This window comes from Vombatus ursinus, unplaced genomic scaffold, assembly GCF_900497805.2.
Source record: "Vombatus ursinus unplaced genomic scaffold, bare-nosed wombat genome assembly UNPS02000582.1, whole genome shotgun sequence".
Lineage (NCBI taxonomy): Eukaryota > Metazoa > Chordata > Mammalia > Diprotodontia > Vombatidae > Vombatus > Vombatus ursinus.
In genome coordinates, this window is record NW_020940360.1 from 11,938,795 (window position 1) to 11,962,664 (window position 23,870).

Here is a 23,870-nt window from a genome sequence, read left to right on the forward strand (position 1 = left end):
TACCAACATATAGATAGGTGTTTATATAGTTAACAATTAACCCTAAACAGCCTCTCCCCTCAAAAAAAATAGAAGAATTAAACAATGGCACAGTATTAAATGTTCAACTCAACCTGAGCTGACATGGTAAAGATGACAATATTTTTTCAAACTGATATCTAGATTTAACATTGTGCCAATCAGAATAAAGTTCTTAGTAAACAGTAATAATCTGAGTATATGTCTGTTATATATTCCAAAATTTTTAATGTTAAACATTGATTTAAATGGTCAAGTTGGAGTTGCCCCAACTGGGCACTACTACCTCTCATTTTTATTCTTTCTTGTAACTGTTTTAATTTTTATCTTTGTTCTAAAAAGTGAGTATTTTGGCAATACACAAACAGGTGATTCAAATATGACTCTCACACTGATAACCAATACTTATCTTTTGGAATGTGAACAATTTTTACACACATACACACACACACAGAGCTTGATGTTTGCAATATATCTGAGTAAAAGTGACCTGTCTTTAGAAATATGATTAATTTCATTTTATACATACATACATACATACATATAAATGTGTGTGTGTATTTACTACTTGGAGTTTGCAATGTCTGGAACCTCCAAATTCTCTTCTTGAAAAAAATGTTCATAAAACATAAGAATAAAGTTTCGAAAAAAATCTTTGACCTCTTTTTTTTTTTTAAATCACTGAACCATATTTCCCAACATATTTTTCATTGTTCTCTTCTATACCCATATTGGCAATGAAGTCATCAAGTGGATTTGATGTGGAGGGTTTTATGGAGGTCTTCAAATTATTTGACTGCGTCCTAATCTTCTGCAACAGATGTTGCTGCATAATCTGGAATTACTTCCATGGGAGTGTTTCTGTAAATGTTCATCATGAGAAATACAAGATAGTCCAAGAAATAATGCTTCTTGCTGTTTTTAGATACCTCCATCAACTCCTTTATTTGCTTCTCAAAGGAGTATATGTGAACCCTAATGGAAAGGAAGCAAAATGCAGTATATAGAATGATGGACTAGGAATCAGAAGACCTAACTTTTTGGCCATCACAATTTCAAATCACAATTTCTTTGAGCTTAAGTTTCCTTATCTATAAATAAGGGATAATGCTGAAGAATCTAACTCATAGGGTTCTTTGTGAGATTTAAATGAGATAATACATGCATGGCAAATTTTACAGGGTTATGTAACTGTCGGTTTTATTATTATTATTACAATTACATTTAACTGTATTGCCCTCATGTATCCTGGTTTTGTTTTTGGTGAAAATCAAGATCTCAGAGTCGGAAGAGTCCTTAAAAGATAAATAGTTCAACTTACACACAACAAGAATCCCTGCTACATTATAACCATTTGGAAGTAAGTCTTTGTTGAAAGACCTTCAATGAAAAGAAATCCACTCTATCAAGGAGGCCCATTCCACTTTCAGATGGCTGTGCTGGTTAGGAATTTTTTCTTTGCATCAAGCTGAACCTGCTTCTTTAAAATATCCACTCACTACTCTTAGATCTGCCCTCAGAAAACAAGAACAAATCTCATCTTCCTTTCACATCACAGTCTTTAAATTTCTAAAGACAGCTTCTGCATACACATTTCTACTTCTCCCCACCAAGTCTTCTCCTTGGCAGAGAAGTTCAGTTCCTTCAGTTCTTCAGTTCCTTAAGCCCAATCACGGAGGTCATAATCTCCAGGCCTTTCATCACCCTATTTACTCTCATATAAATATTCATTAGATTATACACACACACACACACACACACACACACATGCCTGCATATGTGTGTGTGTGTGTGTGTGTGTGTGTCTGTATAATCCTTTTTTCAACATATCTTCCAAAACTGAATACAATGTTTCACTTATGGTCTGACCAGGGTACAGGAGAATTGTCATCTGTGTACTCCTGGACAATATGGTTCTCTTAATGTAGCCCAAGATCACATTAGTTTTATGTATTGACAATACAAATGATGCTCAAGAACACATAATACTTCAGAAAATAAAGACTTACAATGGCCAATAACAATCAATGAAATTCTCTTTCAAACTTTTCCAGTTTCCACAGTGTTCCAAACATATTTTTTGTTATTCTGCAGTCGTTTCAGTTACATCTGTTTCTTCACAACCCCATTTGGGGGTTTCTTGACAAAGATACTAAAGCAGTTTGCCATTTCCTTCTCTAGGTCATTTTACAGATAAAGAAGCTAAGGCAAATGGGGTTAAGTGATTTGCCGAGGTCACACAGCTAGTGTCTTAGGACAAACTTGAACTCAAGTCTTCCTGACTACAGGTCCGGCACTCTATTCACTGTGCTCTCTCCAAACAAATAGCATCACCTACTATTTGGACTTCCCCTGGAAGAGAAACAGAAAGGACCGCTAGAGGGGCAACCCACTCTTCCCATGTTGTCCAAATAGCTCAGTGAAATAGAGTACAAAGTCTGGGGCCCTTGCTTAGTTCAATTATGGAAGAAGAAAAGTGCAAGATGGTCTTGCTACAAGCAGCTCGGGAAACTCCCTTTCTCTTAATAGAAGACCAGATTCCCCGACTCTCAAGCTTGGGTTTATCATTGTAGCATTTGGTGCCTCTCTAATAATTGTTGTTGTTGTTGTTGTTGTTGTTGGTCCTTCTTTCTTGAGGAGGACCATGACATCAAGAAGACGATGCCTTGACTTGCACGTGAACTGGATTTAAGTGAGGGAGGACTGTGCAAGGTCACCAGCCTCACTTTCTCTTCTTGAGCCATCTGGGTTCAATGACAAGATATAGATCAGGATGACCAGAGATGGCCCCCGCCTCTTGAGGTAAAAAGTGAAGCACCAAAAGTACTCACTCCCTCCTCTGATACCCACCTTTTGGAATGTGGCTATTGCTGGCCAGGCCTAGCCATAAAGTCACAAAGAGAAGGTATAAAGATACAGTCATTATCACCAAGCAAATCCTATTCCCTAATAATCACCTTGAGGCAGCTAGGTGTTGCAGTAGATAAAGTCTTGGGCCTGAAGTCAGGAAGACTTGAGTTCAAATATAGCCTTTAATAGCTGTGTGACCCTAGGCAAGTTATTTACCATCGGGCTTCCTCGGTTACCTCAAATGTAATATGGGGAATATAATAGCACCTACCTACCAGGGTAGCTGTGAAAATTAAATGAAATAATATTTTTAAAGTGCTTAGCACAGTGCCTGCCACATAGTAGGTACTTAATAAATACTTGTTCCTATCCTCTCCCCTAATTCCTTTTGAAAACTTTATCTACATGTCGGAAGAAAGAGAAGGGAATGAAGGAGGCCATGTGTCAATCCTTGCCCCAGAGAGGGGGGGAAAACCATTCTGACTTGTTTTTTACATAGGACAAAGAAAGGAAAAAAACCCTAGTACCCAGTTTACCTCTGCCTTTTGGGAAGCTGATCAAAAAATAATCATTAAAACAGTAAGTCTACCTCTCAATTTGCACAACCCTCAAGCACTTATGCTGAATAAGGGCTCAAACCTTAGTCCTTTCTGTATCTTTATACTAATAGCCAAACACTGTTCCTGTCTGCTGTGATTCCCCATATTCACAAATTGAATGAACATACAGATCAACAATTAGATCAATAAGATTTCTCTAGCTGACAAAAGAAATCCAAACTACTTAAAGAGAAATTTAAAAAGTAAATTTAAGCAACAGAATAAGGAATCAGTTTCTGCCCTGCCTAGAGGCAGGGGAGAGGATCCAGGTGAGGGGGGTGAAGAAGCAATGGGGATATTTCATAGTCTAGTTCCTATTCTTCCAGGCTGAAAATCAGCAATCTTTATCCCTTTCTGGCCTCTGAAAGTATAATCAGCTACAACATTAAGTGTTCTGGAAGTAACCTCATAGGCTGTAGCTCTTGGGGCTCACGGATGTCCCACAGGCTCCTATACCTCAACCTTCAGCTCCCCAAGTCTCTAATTTGAGGAGGCAGCTGGTTGAACACTGGATAGAAGGCTGGATCTGGAATCAGGAAGACCTGAGTTCAAATCCAACCTTTGATGCTTAATAGCTATTTGATCTTGGGTTAGTCAATAACTTTTGTTTGTCCCAGTTTTCTCAAATGTAAAATGGGAATAATAATAATAGCACCTATCTCCCAAGGTTATTGTGAGGATCAAATGAAGGAATATTTATGTAAGCATTTAGCAGAGTACTTGGCACATAGTGGGTATGCAATAAATGCTTATTCCCTGCTCTTCCCTAGTTTGCCATTCCAGTTGCCTTTCTATCTCCTCACTCATTCAAAACATATACAATATCTCCACCACCATTGCATTTGCCACAAACAGTCACTCCGCCCTATCCCTTCTGCCACCAAAGCACTCAATCCAAAAACTCCCCACACAGAAGAACTCTATCCTACTCCTTCAGATGCACCTGGTTCATGGTCCTTGATTATCTAAATTTCTCCCCAAGCAGGAAAAAAAAAAGTTATCTGTTCAGGACTACATCTCCCAGAAACCACAACTAGGCACTGAAAACTTCCTCTGCCTACAGAAATCCATCTCCAAAAGCCAATTATACTGGCAAGGCAAATCTCTAGGCTGCTACTGCCCAAGAAATCCAATTTCCAGCTACAATGCTATATTCTAGCATAATGTGCTTATTTTTATAGCTCTTTAAAATATTAAATAACCAGTTGATCAAGTTATAGCACAGTGACTCAATAGGGGAAAAATGGAATTGGTGCCAGTATCACAACAGTTTCCTTAAGCCATTTGTCAGTCTTGAAATAGAGTATAGGGAGAGAGATCGAAAAAGGGCAGCCTTTTGAACACAACACAATTTTCACCAAGGTCTGCTTCAAGTAAAATACTTTAACGTTAGGAATTCCCTCATATCTTTCCCCCAATATACACAGTATGGTGATTTGAATGTAGGTATCAACAAATTACTGATTAGGCAAAACATCTGCAATTCTATATTTCTCAATAAATCCATAACTCCCACAACCACTCTCCCATTCTAACATTTATGCACTTTGTCCCCTAGGGAGGTAAGGGGCTGCTAGATAATCAACACTTCGGGATTCTAACCACTTAGCTATGTGGTTCTCCTTTTAACAATCTTACATTTAAGAGACTATGCCCTTACCCTGACAACAGAGGCCAGGAACTCAACATTTTCCAGAAACATTTCCCTGGAATTCTACTCTTGTACCACATGGGCAAATACTTGTAGGATCTATGTGTTTTCTTTCTGTTTTTTACCAAGACTACCAGTAAAGTACTCCTAGATTATCTCCCACATACATGCCTGCTGTGCTCTCAGAATCTCTCCAAATCTCTCCAAATAAAGGGGGAAATAAACCAAAAGGGTTTTTATAGGCCAAAGTGGTAGTTTCTTTCAAAACAGTCCACATTTCACCAATTCATACCAGAGGCCACCCCATCAGTGAAACCAAACTTCAAGGATGTGTCAAAGAGTGTGTCCATATCCTTCATAGGAAGATGATGTTGTTCATTCATTCAATGGTGTCCAACTTTTTGTGACTCCATGGACCATAGAATGACCACAAAAAGGCCTTTCTATCCTTCACTATCCCAAAGTCTGTCCAAGCTCATGTTAATCGCATCTATAACACTATCTATCTATCTCATCCTGTCATCACCTTCCCTTTTTACTTTCAATCTTTCCCAATATCAAGCTCTTTTCCAATGAGTCCAGTCTTCTTATCATGTGGCCAAAGTATTTCAGTTTCAGCTTCAGAATGGGTCCTTCCAGTGAGTAGTATGGATTTTCTTTAAGTATTGATTTGATCTTCTTGCTGTCCAAGGTATTCTCAAATGTCATTTCCAGCACCACAATTCAAAAGCATTGATGCTGCAGCACACCACTTTCCTTTTAGCTCAACTCTCAGCCATACATTAGTATTGGAAAAATCAAAGCTTTGACTATACAGATCTCTGTCAGTAAGGTTATGCCTCTGCTTTTCAATATGCTGTCCAGATTCACCATACCTTTTGTTCCAAGGAGCAAGCGCCTTTTAATTTCACAGATGTAATTGCCATCTGCAATGATTTTTAAGCCCAAGAATATAAAATCATATGACACCGCTTCCATTTTTTTTGGGGGTGAGGCAATTGGGGTTGAGTGACTTACCCAGGGTCACACAGCTAGTAAGTGTCAAGTGTCTGAGGCCGGATTTGAACTCAGGTCCTCCTGACTCCACGGCCAGAGCTCTATCCATTGCACCACCTACCTGCCCCTTACTTCCATTTTTTCTCCCCGTTTTCAAGAAGTGATGGAACCAGTTGCTATGATCTTAGCTCTTTTTAATGTTAAGCTTCAAGCTCACAATCACAATCCTCACAAGTTGAACAAGGAGGTCCCTTAATCTATTTTATGTATATCTCTCCTGCTATACTCAGCATGGGATTTCAAAGTTGGTATTCAATAAACTTCTGTTCAAAACTTTCCTGACCTGCACATGATGGTGTACATCTATAGTCACTTCTGCTGGTGAGCCTCAGGTTGATACATCATTTGAGTTTGGCAAATCTGAGCTGTAACAGGGATAAAAGGATACATATTGTCAGACAGTATCCATATTGTCTGACACCAATATGGTGAGCTTCCAGATAGCCACCAGATAACCTAAAGAGGGATAAAGTGGCCTAGATGAGAAAAACAGAGCAGGTTCCACACTGATCAGTTTTGAAATTAGAATCACAAGTGGCTGCTATACTTCTCAGCCTATGTTAGCTAGGGATACCTAGTCTCAAATCATTTTACTGACATTTTACATATTTACAATCATTTACTGACAAGGCAAAAAAATTTTGCAAATTCTATGATTCTAAATAATCCCAGAATTCCCACAACCACATCCTTCTATTTTAACACTGTGCATGCTCTTAATTGATCTGTAATTGTCAAGGTACCATTTTAAATCTGTTCAAAAACTTTCTCTAAGTTTCTCATCTAAAAGTTTATAGTCTGGTATAAGCAGATAAAACTCTATTAAAAAAAAAACCCAGCAACATTTTAAGTTCCTTCTTGAAATTAGGACCTACAACTTCTACTTCGTCTCTCCTCTGAAGTATCTCAAAATGTCTTGCAAATAAAAGGTTAACATCACAGTATAATAGGAAATAGTCCAGGACATGGATTCAGGAAAGACCTAGATTGGAATCCTCTCTCTACAAGAGGATTTACTATCATGGTTACTATCTGGGTAACCTTAATAACCTCTTAAATCACTTAATATTTCTAAGACTCAATTTCATTATTTTTAAAATGGAGATAATACCTACAATATCTACCTCACAAAGCTGACGAAAGGATCAAATGAGATAATATGATTCAAAGCCCTTTGGAAAGCTTGAAACACTACATAAATGTCAGCTCTTGTTATCATCATATTAGGTCCTCAATAAATTTGTGTTGATTCATTGGTAAAAGGAAAGAAAACTGTCAGAAAGCTTACCAAAAATTTGCTGTTGTGGCTTACTGGGAGTCCCTATAAAAATTTTAACTAACCACAGTAGTAGCAACCAGAAATATGGTAATGTTAGGGGTTGGAAGGAAATTAGGTATTTATTTCTGCACTCAAACACAGAAAGGAAGGCAAGCATCATTTAGTATAATAACTTTCTAATACTAAGGGTTAGACTATATCAGTGAAAATATTACAACAAATAAGCATCTAAATTATCCATTACCTTTTATACCAGCCACAAGAATAGCACATACTTTGCCAAGGTTATACAAAAACAAAAATCCCTATGAATAGATACAGGATCACTTGGTATGGTCTGTTAATACCATGGTTTTTAACTTTATTTTTCTTCACACAAGCTTACCAGTCCCTGCAAAGGTCAGATGAGAACATCTACAGCATATTAAAATTATAAACAAAAAAAATTTAAATAGTACCAGGAATTTCTTGAGAGACAGTGACATCTTGTGGAAACTATGACCTTTCAAAGTGAGTTATTTAAATTGAATCTAATTTATACTGCTTTTCTTTATTATTTAATCTATCTACAGGGCTGTCAGTTTGGTTACAAGTTCCACAACAAATAACTGGCACTTGAGAGAAATGTACAAGCATATAATATTTAGGCAAAAAAACATACTGCATTAAACTTCAGAGGACATATAAATAATTTTGTTGTAATACAATTCTGTCAGAAATGAATGCACATATGAGAATTATATTTCTGGTCTGTAAGTAAGAAAAAGAAATGAACTTGGCCTTTTTCTGTAGTGAATTAACAAGTAAAAGTAAGTACTTTGAATCTAGCAATACACACATGCACACACACGCAACACACATACCCATACAGGTACAATACATCATTCCTAGCACTTTTTTTCTATTCACTTCTGGATCTTAATGTACATTTCTGAGAGTGGGTGATTTTGTGAGGTAGGAGGCATATTCAGTAGTATACTGCCTGACATGGAAGGTGAAAAATTAAAAGGCTTTGAAAGGTAACTGCCACTTGAAAGCTGGGCAAAACAATTACAACAACAACAACAACAACAAAGAGCTCAATTACAGCTTTGCCTTTCTTCCTGTTTATGAAAGGAATAGCAGATAATCACACATTTATAATGTCAGAACTATTATAACAATAAGAATAAAAAACACACTTACATTGAATTTTTTTTATCATGTGTATAAAAGAGTAATGTCACTATGAGTCTTAAGCAAAGATAAGGAGATCCCATGACAGGAGGGGGAAAAAAAAACAGTTCTGGCTTAAAGCTGAATGATTCTGAAAATTTTACTGTGATATTTGTTATATGGGTCTTTTATCTCTCTTTTTTTTTTTTTTCAAAAGAAAAAAAGTATTGATTTCCAAATGGAGAGTATGGACAAAAATAATCATTGCAAATTAGAGAAAAGCCAGAGTAAGAAATGATGATGCTATAGTTAGCAAAGTAATATGACTTTCTTCAAATAATTTATATATCATTTTCTTGTTCACTTAAATCAATAGTAGAATTAAAGGAGTACTACATAGTAGATTCTATTCAATTCAACCTATTTCATAACAACTATTTGTAAGAATACAATAAAATGCCATAGTTGGATGTTATTCCAGATTATAATTTTATAGCTCTCAAAAACTTTTTCATAGGCAGAACACATTTATGCAAATATTTATTACAATTATTTGGGAATTAACATAGACCAATGTCTTACTTCACTCAAATCTTTATATAAAAATATACAGAAATTGTGCATGTCAAAAATTTGTCTAAGACATAATCCCCTTCACCCCACTTTTAGAGCTTACAAGCTAGTTGAGGAAGCACCACACAGAAACACATACACAACAGGGTAATAACAAGAAAACATGTGATCAAATGCTTTTGTTAGTTATAGGCATACCAAATGCTATGGAAACAACGTATGCTGATACAATCAATAAAGATTTCCTCAAGTGGAACAACACAGTACAGTGGAAAAGAACACTAGATTTAAAGTTAGAAAATTTGACTCCAAATACTGGCTTGGGCAAGCCATTTAACCATTCTGGACCTCAGTTTCCTCATGGGTACAAGGAGTGGTTGGACCAGACGAATGTGAAAAACTCTAAATCCTATTATATGATTCAAACAAGGAACTGCAGGACAAGAAGTATTTGAGAAGGTGAAAAATAAAAGAGAAATGGTTTTGTGTACATTTATACATATATATGTATGTGTGTTCATTTTCAAAACAATCGTACTTTTAAGTTCAACTTTAAATCTCCTCCTGGATATGAAACAGGCATCTCAAACTTAACATCCAAAACTGAATTCATCAATCTTCCCAATAAACCCAACACTATTCTGAAATTCCCTATTTCTGCCGAGGCCACTACCATTACAACCATGACTCTTTATTCTCCTTCTCTACCTCTCCTATATGCAATTCCACATCCAATGACATGATGTCATGTCAATTCTACCTGAATATTCCAATTCTCTTCTTCACTCATGGAGCTAACACCCAAGTAGAAGTGAACTACAATAATTCAGGACTATTGCAATAACTTCTGAATTGGTCTTTTTATTCCCAATCTGTACTCCAAAAAACCCCATAACTGTTATTTTTAAAATATAGCTATGAAATTGCCAGATGCTGCTCAAGAAGCTCCAATGAAGACATATTTATCCTTAGTATAAAATACAAACTCCTCTGTCTGGCATTTAAAACACTTCACAATATAACTCCAACCTATCTTTCTAGATTGATTTTACATTATTCCCCAGCCCTGCCCCTGCCCTCATATGCATTCTATATTCCAGACTATCTAGCTTATTTTTTGTTCCCCATGCATGATTTACCATTTCTTGCCTCCATTCTTTTGCATAGGCTATTCCTCATTTCTAGAACGTTCTTCTTCTAACCTCCACATCTTGGAAACCCTAGCTCCCTTGAAGGATCATTCTGATGCTACTTCCTACCCAAGGTGTTTCCTGATCACTACCATGCCTTCCTATCAAAAATTTGCGCTTTCTACTACCTCTTAATAATTTTGCATATATTTCATATTTATTTGTCTGTCTACCTGATGTATCAAAAAAAAAAAAAAGGATACAAAAATAAAGGCAAAAACAGTCCCTGCTCTCAAGGAATTCAATCTAACTGAAGGAGACAACACAAAAATCACTATGAGCAAACAAGATATGTACAAAATACACTGGAGATAATATTAGAGGGAAGGCACTAAGATTAAGGAGGGCTGGGAATGACTTCTTACAGAAGGGAGTGTTTTAGCTGGGACTTGAAAGAAGCCACGGAAGCTAGGTGGCAGAGATAAGGACAGTATGGATGGTAAGGATAGTATTATTCATAGTATAAATTTAGAAAGCTTTTGTTAAGCAGTTGTTTGATTGGTGGTCTATTTAAAATTAATTAATTGTATTGTTTATATTGTCCTATTGTAATCAACAGTCTATAATTTCCTGAGGACATGAAACTTACATGATCTTAGTTTCTAATGATTGATATGACTATCAGAAATAGAATAGAAAACACAAACTGATTTTATGTTTTAAAAGTTTAAGCTTTACTCTCTGAGACTGAAACTTTTCTATAAATTCAAAATCATATAAATTGCAAAAAACATAGGTACTGCATGCTAAGCTAAATTATCACTCTACTGTCAATGTTTAATTTTTCAGGAATTACATCTTTAAAGGAAAGAAAAAGAAAGTCCAAATGTCAGCTTTTGAATTGCCAGTAGCATGCTAAGCATTCAATTCAATATAAATGATTTTCCACCTGTATTAGATTTCAATCTAACAGGAATCTGATTCATAACCATTTTATCACAGCAGTTCAGTGAAACTCAAAACTATCTACTGAAAGGCCAAACCAACATACTTTTGAAAAATTCCTACCTACATTTTCAAAGAATAGTTTTTATATTATACCTTTCCTGGAACCCTATTCTGTTCTTTGCTCAGTAGAAGCCTTTGGAAATGTAATTAAGTAAACAAATCAACAAATTCTCTGGGTTTTAATATAGCTATTCCTAGTTAATTGGGTTACAGGATATGGTTTTTATGTGACTATAAAGCACAGCTGTTTTTCTTTTAGACTGTTATAGATATGTATCTCCAACATATTTTAAATTGCTGTTAGGCACTAGGTTCATATTTACAGCAAAAATCTACTCATTTAATGAAAGCCACTATATCATATATAACATTCTTTACCTGTATAACGTTTTACCTGAAAAAACAGACTGCTCATGTTAAATGAATAAGTAATGTTGAAACATCTCATTTGTTTTCTCTGTTACCAAGACAAAATTCATATTAAATACACAATTTTCAGAAACTGCCATCTATATTGCCACTATAAATTATGTAACCCTACATGTGTGTAACTTCCGTATTCCATTTCTTAAAACTGGACATCAAATATTTAAAATTCTGGTGCTATTCTATGTTCATAGCTGTAAGAGATTAAGTAGTTAGGGCACTGGTTTCATTTTTAATGCAAATAATTGATTTGGATAGATTTAAAATATCAAAATTCAGTGATAACATATAAGGAAGGATAAGGTGATCAGAATGAGAAAGTGGAGAAATGAATAGCATTATACCAGGTACAATTCAGTGAAAAATTGCAAGGGTAAGAAAGGTGGAGGGCTGGGTCTCATACTCTAAGAGAAATGGGTAGTCTCTTTTTTAATCCACGACAAATTAGGGCAAAGAAACAAATAGTAGAGAATATTATCTATAAAGAGCATGACTTTAAGGTTCCTTGCAAGTCAATTAACTAAATTATACACAGAATGTTTAAAAACTTTAAGTGTGGTATAAGACAAAAGTCACTTGTGATTCAATTTAACAAGTTTTACTTCAGTTATTAAATCCTTAATTTCTGAATAAACATTTGAAAAGGCAAAAAAAGATTATATATCTACAGAACAATTATTTTAAAGCACCAGTCAATAAATCATAACACAATTATTATAAAAGCAAAGATTTCCTAGGCAGAAATAGGTCATAAAATATTTATCCTTGGGATGATTTTGATAAATCAGGCTCACTTTTAGGAAAAAACAAGTATCAGTGAGTGGGGGGAGATGAGGATTTGCCAATAAAAATTAAATAGACTTCAAATACCTTACTGATTTCATTAAAAGATCTGTTTTTTTCTCCAATATGCCTCACATAAAACTTGAAATGGGGCAATATCTGGTATAATTTTTTTTTAATGTATACTATGTGTATTATTTTTTCCTTAATAAAGATACCTGTAATAAGACAAAATAAAAGGATGTGGAAGAGACTATGACTGGTAGATTGACATAGGCTAATTAAAGACATATTTTATTTACTATGAAAATAGAAAAGAGAATGTACTTACCCTTCTCCTCCCATTCTTGTTATTTTTAGGCGAAAATCTACAGAATTCAGACTGGGAGGTTTCCATTTCAAAATATCATCACACCGACCAGGTTTGTATTTCTAAAGCAAATTTTTAAAAATGAATGGTTATGATTGGATTAAATATTTTGAGGTGACAAAAAAATCAACTCAAAGGTACCCATCAACTATTTTCAAATACCTAGAAAAATACTGTTCAATAAAAATATTTCTTCCCTCAATACTGTTTATCATATTACTCAACCAACAAAGAATTCAGGTCATACTCTGTACCCAAAACTACTTCTAATAATTCTTTATCCCAAATTCAGTTCCAAATCTTTGGCATTACCACTTGGTAGAGCTCAGGTTAAGAATGAAAATGCTTTTTCTTATATAATCATTCACACTGTGATCAAAAGAAGCTCAAATTGCAAAATGCAGGAATGAAAGAAAGGAAGCGGAAAAATCTGTCACATAATCTGCAGGTAGAGTTCTTTACTCACCTCTCTGCTACTGATGGATATCTCTGACTCCAAAATGACTCCCTTAATCTGCTTCTATTTCTGTCAATGGCACCACTATTCAACTAGACTTAAAACTTTGAAACAATCTTCTAAATTTCCCTTTGCCTTGTCCAATGAATTCATCCAGACACCAAGAGCTGCTGCTTCTCTTTCATCTATCCCTCACAGCTGTCCCTGACTATTCACAATGTCATTATCCTAGGTTCTATCCTCATCATCAACTGCCTGAATTACTCAAATTAACCCTCTTGCCAGACTTTTCTTTTTTTCTAAAATAATACTCTGGTAATATAATTTTCATGACCAAAAATGTATAAGGAAAAACTACTGCCTATAGGATAAAGCACAATCTTCTGAATATGGCATTCCAGGCCCTCTATACAGTCTGGTCTCACCTTTTCCCTCTTTTTTCCTCCAACCATGAATTCTCCACCTCCATAAGGCTTGTCTTCTCAATGTCCTCTGTATTGCTGAATACTTGAATATGAAATCTATGGACAAGGTCACCCTCCTTAAGAATGGGAATCTGAGTAGCTCATGGAAATTATAGCATAGTATGCAGCAAAGACTGCAGAATAACATATGATACAAAAGTGGAATGCAGAAATTTAAGAAAGCTTCATTTCATAATGGCCAAGTCTTACAGTATGAGAAGACAATGCCATAGGCTTTATACTTAAAGACTTTAGTATCACAGGATCATGAATTTAGAGCTAGAAGGGATTTTAGTGGCCATCTAATTCAACTTATAAATACAGATGAGAAAACAGCCAACGTAAATGACTTACTCAAGCTCTCTCTCTCTCTCTCTCTCACACACACACACACACACACACACATACATACATACATACATAAAAACACATTAAGGAGCAAAACTGGATTCTTTGACTTTACCTCCAGCTCTCTTTCCACTTGGGAGTTAGAAATGTGGACAGTCCTGCAATGAGTTAGGACTAGAATCCTTAGCATGTCTGACTTAATGGAAGAAATCCATTAGTGTGAAGGATTTCAGCATCAGTTAATTTCCCAATATTTCCTAGGGGCTGAATTATGGTCCAGTGTGTGTGTGTGTCTGTGTGTATGTATCCCCAAAGTCATCTCACTTGTTAGATCTAAGACATAGATATATACACAATTTGTATATACATATATCTACTCACATACATATATCATACAGATGTGTCTGTTGGTCAATAATTTATTAATAATAAATTTATTTAGCACTTCGAATGTGCCAGGCACTGTGTTAAGCACTGGAGATACAAAGAAGTATAAAAGACAATCCCTGTTCTCAAAGAGCTTACAATCTAATGAGGGGAGACCACATGCAAAAAAAACTATGTAAAAACAAACTATATACAGGATTGGAAATAATCAACTGAGGGGATGGGGAACTAGAATTAAGGGGGATCAGGAAAGGTGTAGCCAGAAGGCCAAAATGAAAAGAGCATTTCAGACATGGGAGATAGCTGGTGAAAATGCCTGAGGATGAACTATTTTATGAGAGGAATAGCAGGGATGCCAGTGTGAACCCTGTCAATAAGTATTTATTAAGTGTTCCTACTTTGCTAAATAAGACAAAAGACAATATCTAACCTTGAGAAGTTCACAATCTAACAAGGGAAACAGTATGCAAACAACTAGGTACAAACAAGTTACAAGTTATATTTCTTATATGGGTGTATGTGTATGTGGTATCTTGCTCATCCAACCTTCTTATATTTGTTCATGCTTTTTCCTCATAATGCCTGAAATACTTTATATAGGACAGACCCTATAATTTTGCAAAGTTAGACACGTGTACAAATCCAACCTCTCTCTCAATACTAAGCACAGAATCACCAAATGTTTAAAAAATAAGTAAATCATTTAGATATGTTGACTTTATTTTCCAAAACCAAAATAAAAGTATATTTTTTTCATGGGTTCAAAAATTAGAATAATTTCCTGAGCTGTTATATTCAAATTATTTTTGGAAGAATACGTTTATTTTTCTTGATGATTATAATATTTAAAAAATATAGATTTGGGATGTTGTCACTTTTATTATGTTACAAAGCTGAAAGAATAATTTAATACATGTTTGCCTTGGTAATGTTCTGCTTAAAATTTAAATTTTTAATCTTACGAACAGAAAATTAGATAAATATTACTACAACATCTTTTAAAGAATACATTTTCTATTGAGGGCAGTTAAAACAAAATGAATGAACTATTAATATTCTAATATATAACATACAGGTATAACTCCACAAACTACACATATTAACTATGCTCTATTTCTTTTGATATTTTTGCTTCAAATACAGATTAGAGTGAATAACAATTTCTAAATAGATACCATATTTCCTTTTATGTCTTGTATGTCCTTATATTCCTTATGTGTCCTCTTAATTTTCCAAATATTCCCAATGTTGAGCAGTAAACAATGTCCAGGTATATGTAGAGGCATGAATGCTTACACATTTAATTTTCCCATTTGAATATCTGATTATTAGCAGATCTGAACTCCTACAGGCTTGTTAAGAACAGATTTTTTTTAAAAAATGTGAACTGTGTTTAACTAAAACCTGCTTGTTGAAAGTTCTTTGTTCACATATCTTTCCTTTTCCTATCAGAGGTTCTGGTCTAAAAGGGGTTGCTATTGATGATACCTATGAAAGTCTATCAAGGAATAAATTTTGATTCTGGTGTTATTACCTGCCAACATAATATCACTATATAAGTCATTCCCAGGACATCATTTAAAAAAAATCAGTGAGGAAAGGAGGAACAAGTAGATAAGCAGAACACAAGAAAATGTTTATCAAAAGCAGTTACAATATTATTTGTTATTGTTGATTTTTATACTCTTCAATTGAATCTCAGGAATAAATCTGCACATTTCCATTCCTGGCATTATCCTTACCACTTGTTAAACAGTGAAGCAGGATAGACGTTTTCACATATTTTACAATAATCACCTGAATACATTATACTGTTATTTCCTCTGGCATTTCATTATATTACAAATGTTTAATAAAAACAATTTTTAAATCCTTATTATGAAGTCATTTCACAATATCACCATAATTCCTCTTGAAAACTCAGAAAATGTGAGAAAATTTTTCTATAAGATATAGCCCTAACTTTAAAAATTAGGACCATCATTATTACCATGCAAAGAACCACCAAATAAGCATCATTGTTCAAATTAATAAAGGCAAATTAAATTTCAATAAGACACATTAATTAAAATACTTCACCCTGCTAAAACAAAAAAATTTTAATCTACCATTTAATTCCATCATATATTCATTCATACATTTATTCATTTAATCATGACACATTCACACATTCAGTGTGTATTCTATGGCAAGAAGCTGTGTGCCAAGCATTAAACAATTTCACTAACTCAGTTATATTTTTGGTGTTTTAATGTTGATAAAGCACTTTTTTACAATAGTCCTGTAAAGTAGGTAGTACTCATATTTCTATTTTATAGATGAGGAAAGGTGAAAAGATTTTATGTCATTCATTCAAAGCATCATGAATGAAATCCAAGATTCATGGAAGTTTCCTGCTTCTATCCAGGCTCAGTACTTTTTCCATTAGATCAGATGGTCTTTATACACCATGAGTTCACATTTATATAACACTTTGTAATGTAAAAGGCTTTATTTACACTGAGCTAGTCAGTGTATTATAATCTCCATTTATAGATGATGAAGTAGAGGCTGAGAGATTGTGATCTGTTCACAGTGACAGATTCAGTGACAGACCCAGCATTTGAATCTAAGTCTTCTGATTCTTCTTTCAGGACTATTTCTACTGCCTCTCTATTAAAACTGCAATTTTTTTTTCTGCCCAAAACACAAATATATAAGGTACTTCACTTAAAAAAATGAAAGATACTGCAAAAAATGAAATACAAGTTGGTCAGTAACAAAGATTTTCATGCAGAAACATTAAAATAATTATAATACTGAATTAACTTTGCATTTTTTAACCTATGCTAAATATATTGCTACCTAGACATGGACATGATGGAATATCTTCATTTATGAGGAGACAGAAGGCAAATTAAACATGTTTGCCTCTAAAGGGCTTATTTTGTTTCTTTTTTTAAATTAATATTTGGACATGGCACAGTGGACTTGGAGTTAGAAAACCTAATTAGTTCAAATACAGGTCAGCAACTTTATTACACCTGTGTAACCTTGAATTAGTCCCTGAAACTAAGTCTGTTTTCTCATCTATAAAACAAAAGGGTTGGAGTAGATGATCTTCTAAGATCCCTTCAAGCTCCAAATCTATAATCCTATGAGAAAATCTCAGCACTTTGTCATGCATTTATAGCTACAATCCTTATTTCTTAACAATTAACTTAAACCTAAAGAATGAATTTACATCAATATTATCATTAAAAGTCATTTAACAATTAAGATAAAGCAAGCCTCTAAGCAAGAATGGAAATGTATCTTCCACTTTATTTGTAAAGAGTAAGTTTACATTTGTGATAAATAATAAAAAAGTAAAAGTAAAACGATGCTTCACCATCACTATGAAAAAGTGCAATTTTATCAAAAATAACAGAAATGCATATGGCCTTGATTTTCACTTACCAAAAAAGTGTAATAAGGTCACCTACACGAAATTAATTATATACATCTGTTGTGGAGTACAGTTGTTTAAAAGTGCATAGAATACTTATGTTCATGGTTTTAGGGTAATATGAAATCATGCTGTTCTGGCATTTTTATGGGCTCAACATGCACAAAGTGTCAATGTGGGTCACACAGTTTCCAGTGTTGATATCCTTTCTCTTCTATTCGACAAAGTTTAACACTTACTTATATGCTATTTTCTATTAGATTATTTCTTGGAGGTGTGAGGAGCTTCCCTATCAAAAATAAAAGGATATTATAAACTCTAGAGCAGTGGTGTCAAATTCAAATAGAAATGGTCTCAGCCAGCAGCGTACTGATTTAGAAAACCACAAATTAGCATTATCTGCTTTACTTTATTTTGTTTATTCTGTTAAAACATTCCCCAATTACATTTTAATCAGGTTTGAGGCACACTCTGGAATTTTGTACCTGAAGCAGCCAGGCATAAATTTGACATCTCTGCTCAAGAGTATCATTAAAATGAAAGCTGATATGATTTGGGTATTTAATGAATATTTTTGCATACTCCCACCCTAAGAACTCATTTAATACAAATCAAGAAAACGACACACAATATAGAACAATCATCCTACATCTAACCTAACAGAGTATTCCTTGAGAATCATGACCTCTTCTTCAGAATAATTAACTAACTTTAACAACTCTCCTTAGGTTAAAGGGGAAATTAAAAAAAAAAAATCTTCTTTGGACCTTACATGTAATTTACAAAGTACTTTCTTCCATAAGACAATATGAACTGTGTAAATATGTTGTTTTGTGTTCTGTTGTTGTTAGTTTGTTTCTTTTGGGGGTGGGGTCCATATCTATGGAAAATCCCTCTAATATCAACTATAATGCACCTTATAATCTTGGAACACTGCCTGCCTGGAGTGCCAGGAGGCTAAATCACTTAACCAAGGGCCAGTGTGTATTAGAGGTAGTATTTGAACCCAGGTTTTATTGACTACAAAACTAACTTTCTATCCACTATGCTAAGCTTCCTCTGATAAGTATTATTACCCTCATTTTACAAGAAAAAGGAAAGGAACATGCATTTATTAAGCACCTACTATGGCCAGAAATTGTCCTAAGCACTTTACATATATAATTTCTTTTGATACTCACAACAACCTAGTAAGGTAGTTCTTATCATGATCCTCACTTTACAGTTGAGGAAACTGAGGCAGCAGCTGTTAAGTGATTTGCCCAGGGTCACACATCTATTAAATGTCTGAGGCTGAATTTGAACTCAGTTCTTCCTGACTCTAAGTCTAGAATTCTATTCACTATGTCACTTACCTGCCTTTTACTGAGGAAAATTGAAGCTCAGTGAGTTTGAATCACTTGTCAATGGTCACAAAAGACAGTGAGGGTTGGAGCTAGATTTAAGGTCAGGTCTTCATCAATTCCTAGCCAACTGTCTGATTATAGGACTCTTCAAACTTAAATATGTTAAGGGCAGATATGAAATCCATCAGTGTCTTCATTCCAAAATTTTTCACCTTAGTACTAACTGCCAGAGTTAGTGTTCAGAACCCAGTCACTTCTGGTGCTACTGGGCTCCCATCATACTACCCTGTATGTACTCTTCTGTTCCTTTCATGAACTAACAAAATATTAGCCTTTTCATTATAAAGTAATATTGCTCTTTTAATCCTTTACATTTAATTTTTATAAAACAAATTTAAAAATTTGTCTGTGACCTCCTCCCTTAGACAAAATCAAGTTTCTTATTTTTGTTTTTAGTCTAACTCAAAACTAAGTCTGAATGCAAGTAAGCTGTTATTATATTTTTAGAATGGATTTCCTTAAAGCCAAGTCTGCAACGATAACCGTGATAAAGAATGGGTTCCTCCCTTTGGAAGTACAGTCAGTTCTGCTGTAAGTCGACATGTACATTCCTAAAAATCACTGTGCTATGCAAAATTCTGCAAAACCACAGGGCTTATGGGGAAAATGAGGTTACAGGTTAGTTATAACACTCAAAAAGTTTGTCGGTGACAAATTTTAAAAGATAGGAACCTAGTAAAAACAGTGGCACAATTTCATACATATTAAATTGTTAAGAAATACATAAATACTAGAATAGTGGTAATGTCCTCAGTCTTGGGCTGCTGCTCAGCCCTGGGAAGGGGGAAGGGAGGAGAGTATACATGAGTGCAGGTACAGATCAGCCCTCCTCCACCCACAGCTCCTACTATGTTAGAAGATAGAAAAATAAAGTACTTTATCTTGACAAAGGTCTGAAGATCAAAGTGAGCATCTGAACTCACTTCCATGGGAAGCCACTGCAGCCCTGATAAGAGGAACTCATCAGGATACCAGTAATTGACAATACAAGCTACTGCCCTGTGAGGGGCATAGGTGGGATCTTAACATTCCTGGAAAGGGAGACATACATGGTGAGGCCTCTTCCATGAGGTAGTCCAAGGGACCGTCACTACCCCCAACCCCATAGTGCCAAGTCTATTTGCATGGAGGCAGCATGCTCCAAGGTTTTTCCCTACTCAGGCGGCCGGTGGTGATGAGGCTCAAACACATTGGGTCTCAGTCACGTTGGTTGAGGATGGAAGTACTGGAGATCTCTCTGTCTTCTCTTCTCTTTTCTTCCACGTTTGCTTCTCCAGGCTCCCACTCCTCACTCTTCCTACAGGCCTTATCAAATGCTGGTGGTGCTCCTTCCAACTTGTCTGTGGAGGTCAACCCTCCCCAATGCAAGCTCCACTACCATGATGCAGTTTCCCTCAGTGATCAAATCAAGCATCAACAACAAATGCAAAATTCGTATTATGCTTAAACTGTTCCCTAATAGATCAATCCTGTTGGAACAAATTTGTCTTTTCTAAATAGGCATTATAGCAGAAGTGACTGTACTAAAAATACATTGGTACTGAAATGTAATAGATAATATCTAAAAGTCCCTTTCTATACTCTATCAACCTTGACGAAGGGCAGAAAGAAGACTGTTTCAAGGATTAACCTGTTCAACTAGGCTGACTCTTGTCAATAACACATCTGAATATTTCTAGATGAATGACCTAGAATAGATTAAAATGCATAAAGCTATGAAGTCAAAGTAAACACTAGCACATATGCTATTTATACCTAAATATAGCTCTTCTAAAAAGAATAACCTGATATGAATCAGATTTGACACCTGCAAAATAAAGATTAAACAATGCTGCTGATGAATATTTTTGCTGATTACAATCAACCACCCTAGGCTTTGATAGGTGAGCTTTCATCTTACCTTGAAGTCAACCAAATCTCTACCTCTCTTCCCAGACACTACATTTCTCCCCAGCCCCTGGTTTTCTAACTCTTCTTGATGAGTCTTCTTCCTCCATTAAAATATACGCTCCTTGAGAGAAACAGATTATCTAATTTGCATTTTCTCATTGCTTAGCATTTTGTTGGGTACATAAATACATTATTACACACACACACACACACACACACACACACACGCCTATGCCAAAAAAAAGGCTTCTGAAGAATCCTAAAAACAAGTCAGATGCAAATTTTGGTCATAACCAGAGAAGGAAACTAAGATCTATAAAATATAATTAACAAATACAAAATTTGTTTTAAAAAAAATCATTTTTTGATCTATGCCTATGTCTGATGGAAAGAATCAAAGAGAAACTATATTTACTGCAAGCTTGTGTTGAATAACACAGCTCAGTAATATGTTTAAGGAATTCAAATATGACTGACAAAAAACAAAAGTCTTAAGTGAACAAAGATTTCTCGATAAATCCTATGTAAATATTTTTAGTCACTATTAGAATACTGATGGAAAATAAAGTTAAAATTAATGTATTTCTTTTATTAAATTTGATCTTTCAAGAATACTTTCATTCATATGTTAAAGCTTGCCAATGCCCCACATTTGTGTTACCCAGTCTTAGACTAAAAGTAGAAGAAGAAAGATTTCAAGCTGTTTTTTGAGATGATTTTTATATAACTTAAACCCAAGGACTCAAAAAACAAGGAAATTCAAAGGTAAATGACAGTATAATGTGCATGATGATAATATGCACACAAAGATGATTTATATAATTTGATAAAAACATAATTACATTTTCAACATTTCAGAAATCTACATGACTTAAAAGTAAAAAGTAAAAGAATTACTTCATACATTCAGGGAGCCTATTTGAGGTTTTATTTTATTTTTTTAATTTAAATTTTCTCCTTTATTTGAATCAAGGTGATCTCCTGAGACAAATGAAAAGCTGAAAGGAACTGCCAATCTGAAGAGAGTAATATTGTAAAATATTAGACTAAATTCCATTACAATAATTACTGCAAGAAAATATTCACTACTGTGTAACTAAAAATGTCTAAACTTAAGCCCAAAGTCACAGTAAGAGGGCTTGGATGACTTCGTATAAAAATTTTCTAAGACACTGTTCCACTTTCTTCTGTCTCTGTTCATATATTAGTAATTAACCATAATAATTTTTCTAATGTATACAACCCAGAACACTTTCAAGTGTTGACAAGAAATGTCTCTTTTATCAGTGGTTAACAATGGAAAAAATAAACACAGGCAATTTTCTTTAGAAGTGGAAAAAATTAAATCAGAAAAACTCTGAATTCTACTAGGAAAAATATGTAGCAAAAAATTTCAACATTACCTCTACAGAGTGCATATTTTGAAGAGAATTTGCCAAACTGAGGCAAGAAAAGCAGAACTGGGTGTATAACAAAAAAGAATGCCATTCCCTACAATGACACTGACAAGTTAGAGTATTCCTTTTTTAAAGATATTTGTCTAAGAAGCATTTCTACCACAATAGGTGATCCACCACCTCAACATAACATTAGATTTTGAAAATCTGATAGAAAATGATAATTCTCAGAAAGCAAAAGGTAGCTTTAGAAGATTTCATTTATATCATGAAATTCCCTTATAAAACCATCTTTAAAGAAGAAAATTTCAGTCTATCAACTATTGGCATGCAGAAATAATTATAAAGATCACTGCCAACCACAGACTAAAAGTATTTCTATCATCTGTAATTATTGGTAATGGTTATTCTTTGAAGTGGAATGAGACGTTCAAAAAAAGGCTTATCAACATACAAATCACAATGCCCTGAAAGTTTAAGATAAGAGGATAACAGGCAAAACTCCCCCAAACCATCAAGAAATAGGACTAGCTGGGCAAAAAGAAACAAATACCACTCCAATTACCACATTTCATCTAGTCTAAACAAAGTACTACAAGAAAGAAAAACACATTTTAACCAAATGTGGCTATAACAATGATAATGATATTTTAGAACTTCCGTCTTACATATGTAGTCAAAATTTTTATATAGAGTGCTGTATAGAATGATAGAAAAATGCATAGTTGGTATAAACAAGTTGCAGCATACTACTAGGATAATTTATATGGAAAAAGAGGCAAAAAAAAAAAAGTATCATTACTGGAGCTAGGAGGTATACTGGAGAACTTCTTACCAAAGGATCACAGATCTAGAGCGGGAAGGAAGAAACTTGAAGAACCATCTAAATCTAATTCCCTTGTTCTACATATGAGAAAATAAGGCCTAGAGAGGTTAAACGATCACAGAGAACGTCAGAGTTTGGTAGTAGTGGAGTTGAGCTTTAAGTCTAGGTTTTCTAACTGCGAACAAAACATTTCCATTGTACTGTATTACATATATTTTACCAAAAGAGAATGTGGTTTTATCATGCAGTGAGATCGAAAATTAATGTTGCCCTGGTATCCACAAAATATTAAGAGAATAATAGTAAGGCAGAGCAAGTTAGACAGATTTTTGGTAGAGGGTTTAGGGAAAGACATGAATAAAAATTATAT

General features: G+C 34.5%; 1 protein-coding gene across 1 annotated transcript in view; it reads right to left on the reverse strand.

The window, feature by feature from the left end:
• RNGTT (RNA guanylyltransferase and 5'-phosphatase) overlaps positions 1-23,870 on the reverse strand; it is a 337,641-nt gene that overhangs the window by 127,516 nt on the left and 186,255 nt on the right. The window contains exon 13 of the mRNA XM_027856106.1: positions 12,860-12,960. Within this exon, the coding sequence (XP_027711907.1) occupies positions 12,860-12,960 (101 nt within the window). The remainder of the gene's footprint in view (positions 1-12,859; positions 12,961-23,870) is intronic.